This window comes from Aplidium turbinatum, chromosome 1 (genome assembly GCF_918807975.1).
Source record: "Aplidium turbinatum chromosome 1, kaAplTurb1.1, whole genome shotgun sequence".
In the NCBI taxonomy this organism is placed as follows: Eukaryota; Metazoa; Chordata; class Ascidiacea; order Aplousobranchia; family Polyclinidae; genus Aplidium; species Aplidium turbinatum.
In genome coordinates, this window is record NC_137472.1 from 23,318,853 (window position 1) to 23,335,418 (window position 16,566).

General features: G+C 39.9%; 1 protein-coding gene across 1 annotated transcript in view; it reads right to left on the reverse strand.

Annotated features, from left to right (window-relative positions):
• The window catches only part of LOC145770349 (protein PAT1 homolog 1-like), a 188,751-nt gene that overhangs the window by 76,521 nt on the left and 95,664 nt on the right, over positions 1-16,566 (reverse strand). The window contains exons 7-8 of the mRNA XM_082581970.1: positions 15,137-15,261; positions 14,739-14,913 (exon numbers count right to left, since the gene is read on the reverse strand). Coding sequence (XP_082438096.1) covers positions 14,739-14,913; positions 15,137-15,261 — 300 coding nt within the window. The remainder of the gene's footprint in view (positions 1-14,738; positions 14,914-15,136; positions 15,262-16,566) is intronic.

The window sequence follows — 16,566 nt, forward strand, 5'->3', positions numbered from 1 at the left end:
TGCTTAAAAAAGTTACTATACTTGGATCCAACCTGTCAGGGGCACTTTAATACAGATATGTCATAAATCGGTACTAGGAAAGCTCAAGGACTTGCTTCTGTCTGAAAAAAAGCCTCCACAATTGATTTTTCTTTCCGTAACGATGTTTCAAGTGATAGCACCAACATACCAAAAAATTCATCTTCGGAGTTGTGACTGGTGAGGGTGTCGCTCTTGTCGGTATCAAAGTGGCTTTATATTTCTGGCAATAGTAAAATGATTTCTGCTTTGATTTTTTTATGCATTTTTTTGATAAAAAGTTTCCAAAAATGAGTCAAATTTCTTACTTTAAATTGTAAAGTAGCGAGTAGCAGGAGTGCAACTGAAAGAAATACTCCAACAAAATGTAGCGGCGCTGCTGCTACCAAAAACTTAGCACTGCTGGTACTGCCCACCTCTGGTCAAATCTCAAGAACCATACAAGATATCAATGTTTTGTTCATTATTTTTCAAGGGCAACAATATATCTGAAAACAAAGAAATTCTGTAATATTGGGATACAAATTTTGATTTTATTCCTTTAAATTAGATGTGAAATGACTCAGCTTTGGATTGAAGATTGTCAAATCATGTTGCAAGAAATACGTGGAAAAGATGGCCACACAAGAATCTGGTGGCCACAGGACAATGACTGATAAAATTCTGATCAAAAAGGAAAACAGTTTCTATGGACATTCTACTTGAGAATAATTGTCAACAGTGAAAAGGATTCTATCTCTGTCTATATGCAGAGTATGACTGAGTATGTCTCTTGTTTTCTGTATTGCAAGGGTTGGATGCCAATAACTGGTTACATTATACCTGATGGCACTTCTCCATGTCACCCGGTCTTGAGATTCGACTTAAAGAAAATCTTCCAGTCACTGATCTTCTCGAATATTGTCCAGCTAATGCTTTTTGTATGTCTCGAGGGTTATTGCCATGGACGTCAGCTCTTCCGTCATCACCAGGTCAGAAAGATGCTTGGAACAGATACATCGTACCATACCGTTGTAATTTTATGACATAGCCAATTTTTCTTTTTGACGGTGGTTGGTCAGGTCAGACTTACGCACAATAGAACACTCCTCACACACATATTATACACGTCACTGCAGTTACCGAAGGGAATATCCTTGTCAGCAAGGATAAGGATGAGCTCACAAAAATTCTTTCATGCAATTGCACCCTCAATGCAGCCTCCCAAATCCCAATTGCCCAATCATGTCACCAAAATAGCAAAAGGTCATTACTAATCAGCAGTTGGGTCCTAAATTACTGTTATTTCTCCGAGGAACTCCACTGAATATCAGCAAAATGTGCACAGTAAACTGCCATTGGTCCACAAAGGAAACAAATCTCCCACAAAAACCTTACATCAGATTTGTTTGTATGTGGAGATGTCACCACATGTGTCCAGTGAAAATTATGGTAGACTTGGAAATATTTCAAAACTATAATTTTGCTTATGGATTCACAAATTTACCTACTCGAGTACTATATATTCGAGTATAGGTCGGGATTTTCGCACGTGAATTGCGTGATCAAAAAAATGCCCGCGCAAATCTCTAACACCTGTTGATTACAGAAATCAGTCAACTACGTTTTGCATTGATTCAACTGCAAATGTTAAACAAGCGTGTCCAGTAGGGTGGCTCATTTTCCTTGATGTTCTTTAAAATTTTTGTCAGTTTGGAATAATGTTCCATTGTGCTCACTGTTATTTGCAAACCAAAAATTTTTGTTGGGTTTTGACCTTTGACCCTGGTTCACCCAAGGAGAATATCTGAATTTTTCTGAAAAATTAGTAAATTTCGAAGTGGTTTAGCAGTATCTGAAGAGGGGATTTCTCAGAATTTGACCACGTGATTTTGACGTCACTTCCTCTGTTAACTTCCACGTGGAACATCTTCACCCTACTCCAAGTCTGAGAGTCACTAATAGTGCATGCTTTTAGTGTCATTTTAGTTGATTTTACAGCCTTTTCGCAGTAAGTGAATCTATAACATATAGACCAACAAAAATTTTGGCACAAAAGATGAGAGTCATTTTAGAGTATTTCAGGGCCTCTGATTCCAATAAAGCACTTAGTTTTTTCGAATTGGCTCTAGTTTTCGAGATTTAAGGGAGACATAAATACTCAATGAAAACAGTTGTGAATCAGTAGGCCTACATCACAAGAAAAATATCCCGAAAGTCATGTGTTTATGAATGCAGCTTTATATTGAAAAGGTAGGCCTACTGAAATGGATACTGTACAAATGAAATTTTATTCTAAGCCTTTGCTAAGGCCAAGTCTTTGCTGCAAGAAGTTTTTTTCTGGTCTATAGGCTAAATAAATGGTGTATAGGCTAATAAAATACGCCTTTGACAAGTAGGATACTGTACAAACAACCCAGATATATTTTACTGCATGAGGCAACCCAGAGGAGCAACGCATTCTGCGATGGATACAGCGCTATATAAAAACAAGCATTATTATTATTACTCTGACATGAAGCTGGGTGATCAAGAGAAGTCCTGGGTTCCTCCTAAAGTATGCAAACATTGCACTCAAACCCGTTTCTGGGCTCAAGGCTAAGAAGTTCAGAGTGCCATGGCATAAAGAGAGCCGTGGAATCACCATGAAAATTGATACTTCTGTACGGTGAGCATGTTTTGAAGGAAGTTGGAACATCATGTTTACATGGAGTGTGCAAGGCAGTCATTGCGTGGACGTTGCTATTTCTATTTTTTGTTTGTCCTCTCTTGTTTCAAGTGGTGATTCGCTTGAAACAATAGGAAAACGGGCATGACTGAGAGTAACCTCAATACATTCAGTAATGTTTTGGAGCAAGGTCAAGCTTTTTTCTCAAAACCATTTCTACTACCTACTGTAGTAGTTAAAGATTTAGTTATCAAAAGTGGTAGCTGGAATCTTGGCTAACTCAAAAACTAGAGCCAATTCGATAAAACTTAGTGTATTTTGAGAATCAGGGGCCTCGAAATACCTTAAAATGACTCTCGCATGTCCTGCCTTTATATAAAAAAAATGTTGTTGGCCTGTGAAAATCGATAAACATCGTCAAATGATTCAAGAAACTGAAAGCAGTAGATATTTACTACAGTGAACGGTGCACAAAGAAAATCATGTCTGAAATGTGGTAGAATTCGACATTTTGAGAGTAATACACGTGTCAGTGTTCATGGAGCTGCTAATTAAACCACTTTGCTTGGTACAAGTTTGTGTTACTGCCTCTTATTGTGTCCATTAAGATGCTAGATTGCATTAGAAGATAGCGAGTGAGCAGCTTCAGGGAAAAGCAAAAATTCTACATTTTGAAAAAATTCAAACCAGGTGAACCAGGGTCAAACGTTAATATTTTTTTGTGAAATTTGGTATAGAAGATACATTTACCAAAAGGAACAATATTACAAACTGACGAAAAATTTAAAATAAAATAAAAATTTTTCGAGATTTTGCGCCAGCCTAGTGTCCAGTGGAAGAGTGAAAAGTGTAATTCGCCATGTGATTGTGAGCATTCGATATTATTACAAAAGTCGGAAAAGTGCTGCCTTGCAAGATCATAGCTATGCTACTGATTTCTAAAAAACTAGGCCAGTAAAATGTGTGAGAAAGACTGCCATGACATTTTTGTCACGGCAACAGGATACCTAAAGTTTCTACAGGGTGATCAAACCAAGTGTAGACAAATATTTATTGAAATAATAGTACATCCAAACAGAAAAAATTACACATACAAAGAAAAATACAAAGAAAAGTATAAATAAACAAAATGTACTCTTATTTTTCAATATACCCTCTTTTCACCAAACGCCTTAGTCTGTTGTGCACTTGACCGCATGAGGCACGTATGATGTCTGGTGATATTTTTTCCAACATGTGCGCAATTTTGCCTTCAGAGCTGTAACACTTGAATGATTTGAAGAACAGGCTTCACTCTCCAAGATACTTCATATTGCAAAGTCCATTGGGTTTAAATCAGGAGAGGATGGAGGCCATAATTCTTTTGGTCAAAACTCTGCCATTATTCTCCTTTCCCCAGTCCTGGACAAGATTCTTTGTGTGGGACGTACCCAATGTGGTACTCGATTTCGGACGTTTCTGTCCTGAAGCGCTTTGCGCTGACGCTGATTAATTTGTACGCTTACTTTGTTTGCCACAGTTGAGTTCTGTCTTGTGTACTGAGCTGCAGTTGCTTTGTTTAGTTTAACCTTTAGTAGAAGTGTTGTTTGTTGAGTTTTGTGAGTTAACCTTATTGTGTTTTAGGTTTATGCAACTTCTTAGTTAATTAAAACCAACTTTGTTTGTGTGACTAAATGTATGGTATTACACCCAGTCTTGTTGAAGAGTTATCCTGTCTTCTCCAAATGTTGCATTGATCCAGGGAATCCATTTCTCCTTCAATATTTTCAAATAAACATGTTGATTAACTTTTACTCCATCTTCAATGAAGAAGAGGGGAGTTTTTGCAGTAGTTAAAGTTACCCTACCCCTAACCATCACAGAGGCTGGTTTCTGTCTCCGGAACATCAGCCTTTCATTCAGTGGGATATCTTCTTTACTCTTTGCATAAATACGGTCATACTGATGATTATGCACAGCCTGTACACTAGACAGTGATAACTTTTCGTCTGTCCAAAGAACTGGTGGCTGCGTGCTTCATGCGGTCAAGTGCACAACAGACTAAAGCGTTCGGTGAAGGCAAAGGGAGGATATATTGAAAAACAAGAGTGCATTTTGTTTATTTATATTTTTCTTTGTATTTTTCTTTATGTGTGTAAATTTTGTCCTGTTTGGATGTACTGTTATTTCACTAAATATTTGCCTACACTTGATGTGATCACCCTGTAGTTATTTGTGAGAATTAAAATCAAAAACTGATCAGCTGTTTAAATAGTCTTGGTTGCAGGCATAAATATTACGCTTTGGCGTTTTTAACATTTATTTACAATAGACTGTTCGATTAATGTGCCGAAAACGTCGCATAATTCAACAATGGTTAAGCAGCTTACCGTTAAACGTTGCTGTTTACAAGTTACTTGCACATATGATTACAAAACAATCCATTCTGTTGAATTATAATTGATCGCACAGCGGAAGACTTCATTCGTGCATGCGGCACATAGTAGTTAGCGACTATTTACCAGTAGCCAACTGTAATGTTTCTGTTTTGTGCTTGTGGTATATCGGCTGTTAGTAACACCATGTTGGTTGGGGCAGCCTCAATTGCTCTACTTTGAAATTCCCTCACCGTATGTCAATGCCAATACTCAGATGATGATGATGATGATGGCGTATGAGCGATCTTTCCAGGCTAGATTGGAGGGCAGGAAATCTTCAGCCACTCAGCAGTCTCGTCGTCCAAGACCCTCAGACCATGCGCACCGTGTGGAGGCCGGTTGGTTAGGCAGTGGTGGATGACATGGTCTGCGGTCTGTTCCGTGGCCCCACACTCGCATTCAGATGAAGGAGTCAGGCCCCACTTGTGCATGTCCGAACGAAAGCGGCCGACGCCAGTTCGCAGGCGGTTTAGCCTGACCCACGCAAGCCCCGCGAGGGACATCCCTGGTGGACGGGGATCGGCGTCGGGTATGAAGTCACGGAGCGTGGAGGTGTGATTTTGCCACTCCGTGTTCCACATGTGGTTCGTCCAGTGTGCCGCACTTAAATCAAGTTCTTCTGCGTTCTTAAGGAGTTGTTGTGCGGCAGGCACAAAGGGGCGTCTTGATTTCAGCCGCTGCTTTGTAGGTGGTGGTCTCTTGAATGTTGCATGGAGGAGATGGTCGGGGTCCAAAGCTCGGCGAGCGAGAGAAATCGTGGCTCCTTTACGGCGTAGCTCAGCGGGTTGGATGCCTGCTAGAATGGGTAGGCAGTCCGTTGGAGTGGGACGCAGGCATCCAGTCACAGTACGCAGTGCGCCCTTGATGGCGGTATCAATCTGGTGGGTGTGAGAACTACGACACCAGACCGGCGCGCAGTACTCAGCGGTGGAATGAACAAGGGCTAGGGTAGCTGTACGAAGAGTTTTAGCACCAGCTCCCCAGCCGGAACCCGCCAATCGCCTCAAAAGTGCGACGCGTGTAGATAGTTTTTTGCGCAGTGACTTCAAGTGCCGACAGTACGTGAGTGACCTGTCCAGGGTTATGCCGAGGTATGTAGGTTCGGCACAGTAGGGCAGGCGTTCCCCATCAATCTTGATGTTTATCTCACGCTGTGCACGATGAAGCACCGAATGGCAGTCCCAGGAATAAACTACCGTATATACTCGAGTATAGGTCGAGATTTTCGCAAGTGATTTTCGCAAGTGATTTTCACCTCAAAAAGACAGGTTCGACTTATACAAGGGACAAGCTGTGGTCTCCAGCTCGACAGCCTTCAAAATTAATGCATTTTTGCTGCGGCAAAATCATGCTAACGTAGATTACGTATTGTGAAATAGCGTTGGCTGAAGTAAAAGTTTTGAATGCGTTTATTTGCAGCGGTTCAAACTTAATTTTTAAATTTAATGATTTCTTTGTCAACTATTAACTTTATACATTTGTTGTTGAGTTGTTTTAAGGCAGTGGTTTCCCAACTTTTTGACCTTGCGGCACCCTATTAAGAGATAAATAGTTTGCGACACCATGGCAAAACTGGATCAATTTGATGAGGTTTCTGTATTTCAAATAATTGTATGATATAACACAGAATGAGTTGCACAGTATAGCGTGCTTAAACAAATGTATTTATTCAAAAGTCATTGTGAAATTTGGGCTTGGCTTTTTGCACAAAGTCTCTTAATATCTGGGGCACATTTGATAAAGCCACTCGCGTTTCTTCCTCGACTATAAGTAGGGGGGTGTGTTAATTGTCGATTCATACCGTACGCTGCTAAAAATTTGTGGAGCAGTATCAAAATCTAGAATATTTATGAAAATTCGACATACGACCCCCTTAACCCCCATGTACATGCCCCCTGAATATAAGGTACCCCTATTTTCAGAAAAATATGAGATTGTTGGCCTTTTCACCCACTATACTTGCGTTTTGGTGGTATTTATCTTATTCATATGTGGCTTTTCGAGGTCTGTGTGTTCAAATATGACATTAGAAAATTCCTAAGAATTTTCAATATGGCGGTATTTCAATATGGCGGCCAAAATGAGGCTTGGAATGGGTACTTTTGTAAATTTTGACCAAACATAGTTGTGTGATATGTCGAATTATAAGTTTTCGAAGGCGTAGAATACGAATTTGATCCCAAAAGTAGGCTTATTCTTTCCTGGCATGCGCAATGAATATACCTGAGTATTTATATATGTTCATACTGATGAATTATGCTTGTTATTTTGCATTGTGTTTTGCAATACCCTCTTTTATTAGGCTGGGCCAAAAAAGGGGTTCTTTTTAAGAATTTATACTACGAAGTTGTAAGTCACCTAAAAGTTGAGAATGGGTATCAGGAGCAAACCCATGATAAAATTTTTATTTTTCAATGACATCTTACGGTCAGACAGTCCGTTACCATAGCAACCGTTTCCGGCAAGACAACAACTTGACTAAAGAGGTGATTCTTCAGGCTGTGAATGACTGTCAGGGCTCATTTTGGTACCAAAATATGCAAAAAAGACAGCCAAAGAGCATGGAACATATTATACACGATGTCTACGAAACAATTAATTCCACTTTCAAATAAAAAAACATATTTGCTTCACATTTATGGTCAATTATTGAACAAAATGAAAATTAGTTATCCCGAAATGTACCATCATCATCATCATCAACCAATTTTGATTATACATGCCATGAATTAATCCTCATGTCGGGGTGTGGCCTGTCTGTCTGTCTGTCTGTCGAGAACGAAGTCTTCTCCTCTACACCTCGCGATTTATTGGGTTGGCAGAGTCCATGTTCAGGGCTACAAGGTCACGTTTTACAAGTTCTTCCCAAGAAAGTTTTGGTCTACCTTGACTCCGCTGTGCTGCGGTGTTGACACATCTGACCTGCGAGATCCAGCTTGAGCTGCGCTCAACATGACCAAGCCATCTCAGTCTGCCTAATTGGAGACTTCACTGATGTCTTTTAATTTGAGCTTTGATAGCAGAGTCTCAAACTGGATGTTGTCTTCAGGTTTGACTAGGCAGGTCCATCTTACCATCGCTCTGTCATTACGTTGTAGGCGCTTGACGGTGCTTGCTAAAGCTACATGCCTCTGTTGACCAATGGAAGTCAATTACTTCCAAGTAACTTCAGTACACAATACAAACTCATACAATAAACATTCATATTAGTCCCAACTGTACAAAATGGAGGCCAGTGACTTTTTTGTCACAACCTCAGATGACGTTGCCAGTCCATGCAGCTTCTCTCGGACACCCTTCACAACTCTGTATAGTGCCTGGAGCCGAGCTGCTCTTCACATTTGGACGCTTTATTGTGTTCAAATCTGTGGCGAGTCCTAGTGCCCACTTTGCTGCGTCATTGACAACATGGAGGTTGGCCACAACTTTCTTGCCATGAGCCACAACTTTCTTGCCATATAGTTATCTGAGGTGGTCCATTGTGCAACGAGCAGCTTGACAAAGCTGGAGTCAATATTCAAAAGCTCAAACATGCTCCAAGAGTCATGTCCAATGAAGTCTTTGAGGGCTTTTGTGTCCAATTGATGAGGCTGGCATCTCCTGTTTTCTTGTCTGTGTACTGTCTGTCGCGTTATGGTACCTCAGCAATCAGCATAGCATTTCTGATCGTCTGTTTGTTAGATGATGTTCGTTCTGAGAAGAGTGCCAAAGGGACCAATCTCTCTGAGAGATGCCACATATGGTTTGTAGCTTCTGTCTGGCCAGAACAACAAAGGAGAGAAATTTGGCAGGCCACATCATTGGGTCCTTGCTAATACTGGCCTCTGCCTTGAGGGGGTTCTTCATTAGTACCAGGTCATTCGATGGTGCATCAGCAGCACTCCTGCACGTAAACTACGCTTTCGTGTAAAAGATTGCCAAGAATACAGCAAGACTGTTGAGTGGTGATGTCTTCCGATTCTTCGGGTGCACATACATTCCCAAGCTGGCATCGGAAGAGTGCCACCTTAAACGTGTACAAAGTTTTGCTAATCCAATGGGCATGGTGGAATGCCCCAGGCGCTTTGATGGTGATGGATCTCCAACTGGCAGGGACGATCCCTCCAAGAAACAGCAGTGTTAGTTCTGTCACCTCCAGGTAGTCATGTTGAAGATTCTCCTTGGTGCTGTTTTCGATCCATGTCTGAAGGAAGGTGATGGTGTTATGTATATAGCCTGTCAACTCTCTTTATGGAGCAGTCACCTCGATCAATGTGTAGTTGTGGTTCAATTCGCTCCAATTGTTCACCAGTTGCTTGAACAGCTGTTCATTGGATCATGTGGTTGGGCTATACACAATTGAGCAAGATGCCCCCCAATCAACTCATGGATGTGGTGTCTACATGCCAGTTGCAGAAAACTTCTACCAAGCTCTGTCTCCAGTCCAAAATGTCTGCCTCGTGCTTGCCAAAAACTCCCCTTTTTTGGCTCTGTATTTGTTGACCTATTCCTCTTACTCTTCCTTAGTTTGTATTCTTCAATAACTGTAAGGATCATCTGTTCTATCGCTTGCCACGATTTAAGGGTAATACCAGTATTTGCTCACCAGTCCTGCAAGTCCTTTGTTACAAGTCTGGCGGTATCCAATGCACTAGACTGAAGATGGCTGGCTTGCTCATGGTACTGAAAAAACAAGGCGGTCCTTTTACAAAGGACTCTGATGTGGATGAGATTCTAAATAGTAATATAACAGAGATTGAGAAACAGAAGCGGTTATACCTCGAGATCAGATACGCCTGTGACACTGCACTCTCAGTTCCAAAACAAAGTGACATTTTTCGTTTATTGAAAGACCATAAAAAGTTGCCATTTTCTGTTTATGGAGCCAATCTGAAAGCTTACCTGAAAAATTTGAGTTGCAAAGCGGATGTTACGATTGCTGATTTAAATTCTGTTCTTGACGGCATGAATCTAACAAAGAGCTGAATACTGTGTTTTATACTAAATTACATATACGTCATAAGTTTGAAAATATCTTGTTATCAGCTTATTTTTCGTTTGAAATAATCATGAATTCGTATTCTACGCCCCCGAAAACCTATAATTCGACATATTACATGACTATGTTTGGTTAAACTTTACGAAAGTACCCATTCTAAGCGCCATTTTGGCCGCCATATTGGATTACCATTATATTGGATTTTTGGAAGTAATTTCTAATGCCATATTTGAACTCACAGACCCCGAAAACCCCTTAAGGAGCACCATAAATACCGCCAAAATACACGTCGTTTGGTGAAAAGGCTTATAAACTCATATTTTGGTGAATTTATGGATACCCCCTTTTCAGGGGGCATGTACATGGGGGTTAGGGTAGTCCAATATGATAATTGTTTTCATGTTCCGGATTTGGATACTACTCCACATATTTTAAGCACCGTACCACGTTGCCATCGTGAAATTCGTCAAATAACACACCCCCCTACTATAAGCAGTCGTTTTTGTTTATTCAGTTATTATGTTCGTTAATACGGAAAATCCACTCTCACATAGGTATGATGTGGAAAACTGCAGCAAAAGCACAATAGCTTTCTTTCCAACGCAAGGATATTCATTTAGAATTTTTATCCAGAACTCGTCAAGAGGCATCAGCTTGTGCATAAGCTTAAAATTTCCATCGTTACGAATGTCAAATAATTCTTCTTCTTCTTTAAGATTCAAAACAATATGAGAGTCCAGTAAAAATGGATTTCTTAACCATGCGTTAATCCCCCCAGTGCTGGCGTGTGAATAGATTGGTTTACAATGATTCGCAAACAATCATGCAATTTTATAATCGTGCTGGGTCACACAATCCGATAATCCATCACTGCAATTTGACTTTGTGCGCCGTGAAACGCAAAATATAATCATGAAACCTGGCAATAATGATGCGTTTCAACCGATTTCATGGAAAGAACAGCAAGAGTCAAAATCTCTTTCACGCTGTTTTTCCTGGGCGAGAAAACAAAGGCTTACCGCTAGCGACTTCCCCACTAAGCGACTCTCAAGAAAGGAGCCGGGAATAACTGCAAGACAAGAAACTTAATACGCACTGAAACTCGGTTTGAAATAAATAAATGCCGCACTTAACGGGTTAAAGTTAAAATAAAGAACAGGCCGCAGTATTGCAATATCTCGCGGCACCCTTGAGCACTGCAATTGGCACCCCAGGGACCAGGGTGCCGCGGGACCGCGGTTGGAAACTACTGTTTTAAGGGATCATTTTTGCGTGTAGGATATAATCGTTTTTGTTTTTATTACGTAACAATCGGTTATCGTTGTAGTCGATGTCAAACCTTAGCAGCCGCATAAAACATATGTCAATGCCAATACTTAGAAGAACCATAAAATGGTAGTGTCGGGAATAAGCTATTTGACTTATACATGGGAGAAGGAAATATCATCAATTTTCAGCTCAAAAGTAGGAGTTTGACTTATACAAGAGATCGACCTATACTCGAGTATATACGGTAGTCAACTTTTACACGAGAGAATGAAAATGTCAACGATTTTTGGCAAAATAGCACGGGTTGGCCTATACTTGAGTATATACGTTAACCCTGAAGCTGAAATTTTCATGAAATTTGCATTTGTAGAAATTTTTGCATGAGCAAGATATTTTACAGTGAAGTTGTAAGGCTAAAGGAAATATGTGATAAAAGACACCCTATCTATGGACAAACTGTTGCACAGAAACGGTTGAAGTCAAGAAAAAGCTTCCAAACACACATTCGGCCATTAATCTCAATACAAAAAGTAACAAGGTGTAGCGTCCTGCGGTCTTACGTGTGTTTTCTATTTCTCTTTACCGTCATGAAACCTGTTTAGAACATTGTGTCGCTTGGATATGTGATGCGCTAGCTGGGAATTCTTCAAGCTTCAAATATTTGTTCAATTTTGTGCATTTCTTTAAGTATTTGTGCTTTAGGACTCTTAAGACGAGGTTAGGCATTTGTGTGCTTTTTTAGGCAATTTAACACTTACGTATATGTAGTATTACGTCTCTTAACGTCATACCTCACATGTTGAATGCCACAGCGCTTTTTGCATATCGATTGCGAGCGCTGCTTTGGGCATTCCTAGCAACTTTGAAAACCTTTAAACAGACGTGCCTAGCGTCATGAAAAATAAGTACACATTTGAAAAACATGTAGGAGGAAAGGAACGAAAAAGTCAGTTGTGGTGACAGGTTTAATTTGTGATTCGAATTATGTTCTGCTCTTGAAAAGTCAGTTGTGGTGACGAATTTAGTTTATGATTTGAATTGTGTTCTGTTCCTGGAAAGATGGTTGCAACTTTTTAAGTTTAACTGAAGTTGTGATGAATTCATTTCTACAATAAAATTATACGTATAATCAAGAAGAATAGACATTGTTCTCGGTTCATTCCGGCCACACTACCACGCTCCACTCGGAATGTCACTGTAGGATAAATGACAAACATATACATCTAGGTATGGGTGGATAGTCTAAGTTATACGACAGCCGCTACACAAGGCTTAAGCAGCAAAAACAACAATTCGAAAGTGGCCCATTTCACACAAAATTGAAGGTTCCACACCATTAGAATCCCTTCCCCGAGGAGCAAGGGTCCACGTCTTTTAGGCGCAGACAGTTAGGCGCCGGTGAAATAGGCGCGCACACTGTGGCGTCTGGATAGTTAGGTGCGGAGCACTGTGGCGCCTGTTCATTTAGGTGCTATTCCTTGTAAAGTCTGCAGATTGTATTGTCAGCTTGACAGGTAGGGCAATGCATTTCACACAAAATGTTATATTGAACAGAAAAATATGTTGTTTTGTTAATGTGCGTGTGGAGATGTGCGAGACAACGCTCTACTACTCTTGATATTAGCACATCTCCACAGGACATTTGCTATGCATCCTGAACACAGGTTGCAGCCAGATGGAATTTGACTTAATCTGTTATCTTTCGCAATTACTTCTATTCAGGATGGATTATTGGTCATGTGGCGAGTACATGAGACAACGCTCTACCACATGAATACATTTCTATAGGGCATATGAACCCTGGTTACAAGTTGCAAGCATAAGGTGCGACTTTGCTCGTTATTAAACCTAGTCAAGGTTTTGACGGAAAACTAAGTTACTCTTCACTCAAGCCTACCACCCGCTTGAATATAGGCTATGGTATATTTTTTACTGATGTTTAGCGTAGTTATTATTTGACTTAACTAAAAGTTAACTCACTCATGTTCGGAAACTTGAATAATTTATTGATGAAGCTTTCGCCGACACAAACCTGGACTAACAACAAATAAATGCCGAACACGCGCATTAAAATACGATATATTTTTCTGTTCAATATAACATTTTCATTGCCGGTTTAAGCAGCTTCACTCGCAAAAGCCATGACATATTTTTTTGTTCAATATAACATTTTGTGTGAAAAGCATTGCTCTGCCTGCCAAGCTGATACAATCTGCAGACTTTACTAGGAATAGCACCTAAATGAACGGGCGCCACAGTGCTAAGCACCTAAATATCCAGACGCCACAGTGTGCGCGCTTATTTGACCGGCGCCTAACTGTCTGCGCCTAAAAGACTTGCTCCCAGGAGCAAGCGCACCCTGAGCTAAGTGGAAAACCTTGAATCAATTCCGAACCGATGTTGGCCATACTAAATCTTCAATGGTAAAGTGGGGCTGCAACACATGCCAGTCACATGTATCTGTGGCACCAAGCCTCAAACAGCAAACCATTTTTTGTGTGCCCCCAGCTTACCACCTGTGTGCTCTGTCGCACAAGAATGTGTCGATCTGTGATGTATCAACCAAACTTAGAAGACTCAATAAAACAAAGAAGCATGTGTAATTGGGATTTGATGAAGATAAGCAGTGACATAGTTTTGCTATCTTGCAGATATGTTACGAATAGATATCATAATTGCACCAATAAAGCAGTAATGGCAAGAATCTTGTGGCCTGGTAAAAGTTTCTTGTAGATTAAAATGAAGTGGTAATACAAGGCGTGTGATGTGTTATGGAAGCATGACACAACAGAAGTGAACGCTGGGTGATAAAGAAGATAGATATTAGGTGAATGTAAACGATAGTAATAGGGATTGCTCGTATGTGTGGCAAAACGTTTCTCAACAAAATTAGAAATGATGTCTTGAAAGAGTAGACTTATGTTGAGAATATTGAATAGTTACTTGCAACAACATCGTCTAAGATTGATTGGAGATCTTGAACGAATGGACAAGAACAATTTGACAAAGCGAGTTTGGCAACACGTAGTTTACAGGAAAATGAAAAAAAGGAGACAAAAAAAACATGGGAAAAACATGAAAAAACCGTAACGTGGCAATGAGAAACTTGAAAATGCCAATGATAGAGAGAAAAGGAAGAGTGACTGCAGACAACTGGTCGATAGTAAAAAACTGTGATTTGGGATGAAGATCAGGCTTCTTTGAAGCAAAAGCGAGACTTTCCTCAAGCATGGACAAAAGGGTTGATTCACATATCTATGTTGAGAAATCCATCCTTCTTCTTAATGTCAATTCATTCTGGTAGCATTGCAGAACAAATTAATATATTGTATGGTGGAAATAGCCATTGCATTTCGTAAATTAAAAGCTCCATTTGTACTCATGCAAGCTGATGTATGACAACACAAACCTGTTCCAACTGATGCATCATATCCATAATGATGTGTTTTGGTGGTGTTCCTATCGGCATTGCAGAAAAAGTAGGACTACCAAAAACAGGTGAGACGGACCTGGCGGGAAGAGAACGGTCTGCAGATGCATTGCGATTCTTCGGAATGCTTATTCCATACACAGGGGAGGAATCCCTGATGGCCATAAAAAATATTTGCATAATTAGCAGACGTATGGGTATGCTGCATAGTTCATAGCTTTAATGTAAACAGTTCAAGTGACAAACAGCATGAAAAATTTTACAAATAGTATTTAGTGTATCGTGTTCTGACTCTAAAAATATACATCATTTTTATAACTATCATAAATGTGCATTGTACAGATATATATGTAAAGGACTAGTGAATGTTTGATTACCTGGAGGAGGCAGAGTCTTGAAGTTCACGCTCTAAATCTTCAACTTTTGTCAACAATGGGTTCGAAATATCAAGTCGCTTTTGAGAAACAGGGGAATCTCGTATCGCAGTTAATATTGCATTATCCTGAAAACAAAAATAATAACTAGATGTATTAATATTTTTTGTACGTATGGAACAAATGACTGATGTCAACATTTCAGCTATGACAAAAGATTTCAGTTCAGGAGAAGAAAATCAGGAGACCAAGGAAGAGATTACTAGAGTTGATATGAAAAAACATCTATGTTGAGAAATCCATCCAGCAAAACATAAGGAAAATGGGTGAAATCCACAATTAAGAAGCAAGACAAAAAGCCATAAAAACTGGCGACTCATACTGGTCTCAACTACTACGGTAACGCAAATGGATGGTTATTATCAGGCCTTTAAGCTCCTGGTGCCCATGGTTGCCAAAAAGTTATCAAATGACCCCTTAAACTATCCCGCCAGCATGCCATGTTTGGTCGCCGGCTTCCACAAACCAACATTTCTCTAACTCTCCACTCCATGGGTATTTGAAACTTTTTTTCTCCACTCATGTTCTGTATTTCAAACTTTTTTCTCTTCACTTGCATGCGCAACTTTTTTTTCACAGACTCGGCAAAGTCTCTCCCCAGAGAAAAGTTTCACAAAAAGGCTGAGCATGGGACCTTGTTACAGGGTTCTTACCCTTGTGAACGCAAAAACATAATATCTGTTGATACATTGGATGTTACTCCTTTGCATCTGCAACACACAAACTGGCGTGCGTATAATCACGTGACCTTCAAGTTGTCCTTGTTGTAACTCAGTTACTATTTGTCTCGCCAGGTGAACGTTGTATTAGCCCATTTCTAAAAACCATGACGATCAGTATTTAGCTTTACTTGAAATCCGTAACACTCCTTGTCAGGATGTTGGTGTTAGTCCTACTGAAATTGTATATGGACGACAAACTCGCTCTGTTCTACCTGTGATTACTAAGCACTGCAAATCTGTGGAACACTGTAAACGACAAAAACGGAAAAATAGCATCAAGAAATACTATGAAAAAACTGCCCAACGTTTGCCTGCATTGCTTATTAACCAAAAAGTATTTTATCAAAACCGAGAAAAGAAAGAATGGCACAGTGGTACAATTGTGAGAAAACTATCGTCACGAATTTACATCGTTAAATCTATGAATGGTGTCACATACAAACCGTTTTCATATTCGTATTGATCGCAGTGAAAAATAATGATGATAATGAATCAAATGCACCGTATTTCAATTCAAGCGCCAACAACAATAATTATGTACCTCCTTGTAACAATGTATATATTACCAAATGCTGATAGGTCTACTCCTGATGCAAGACCACAAAGAAATCGTAGACCTCCAGTAAAACTATGTGATTATTTTTGGTGAAG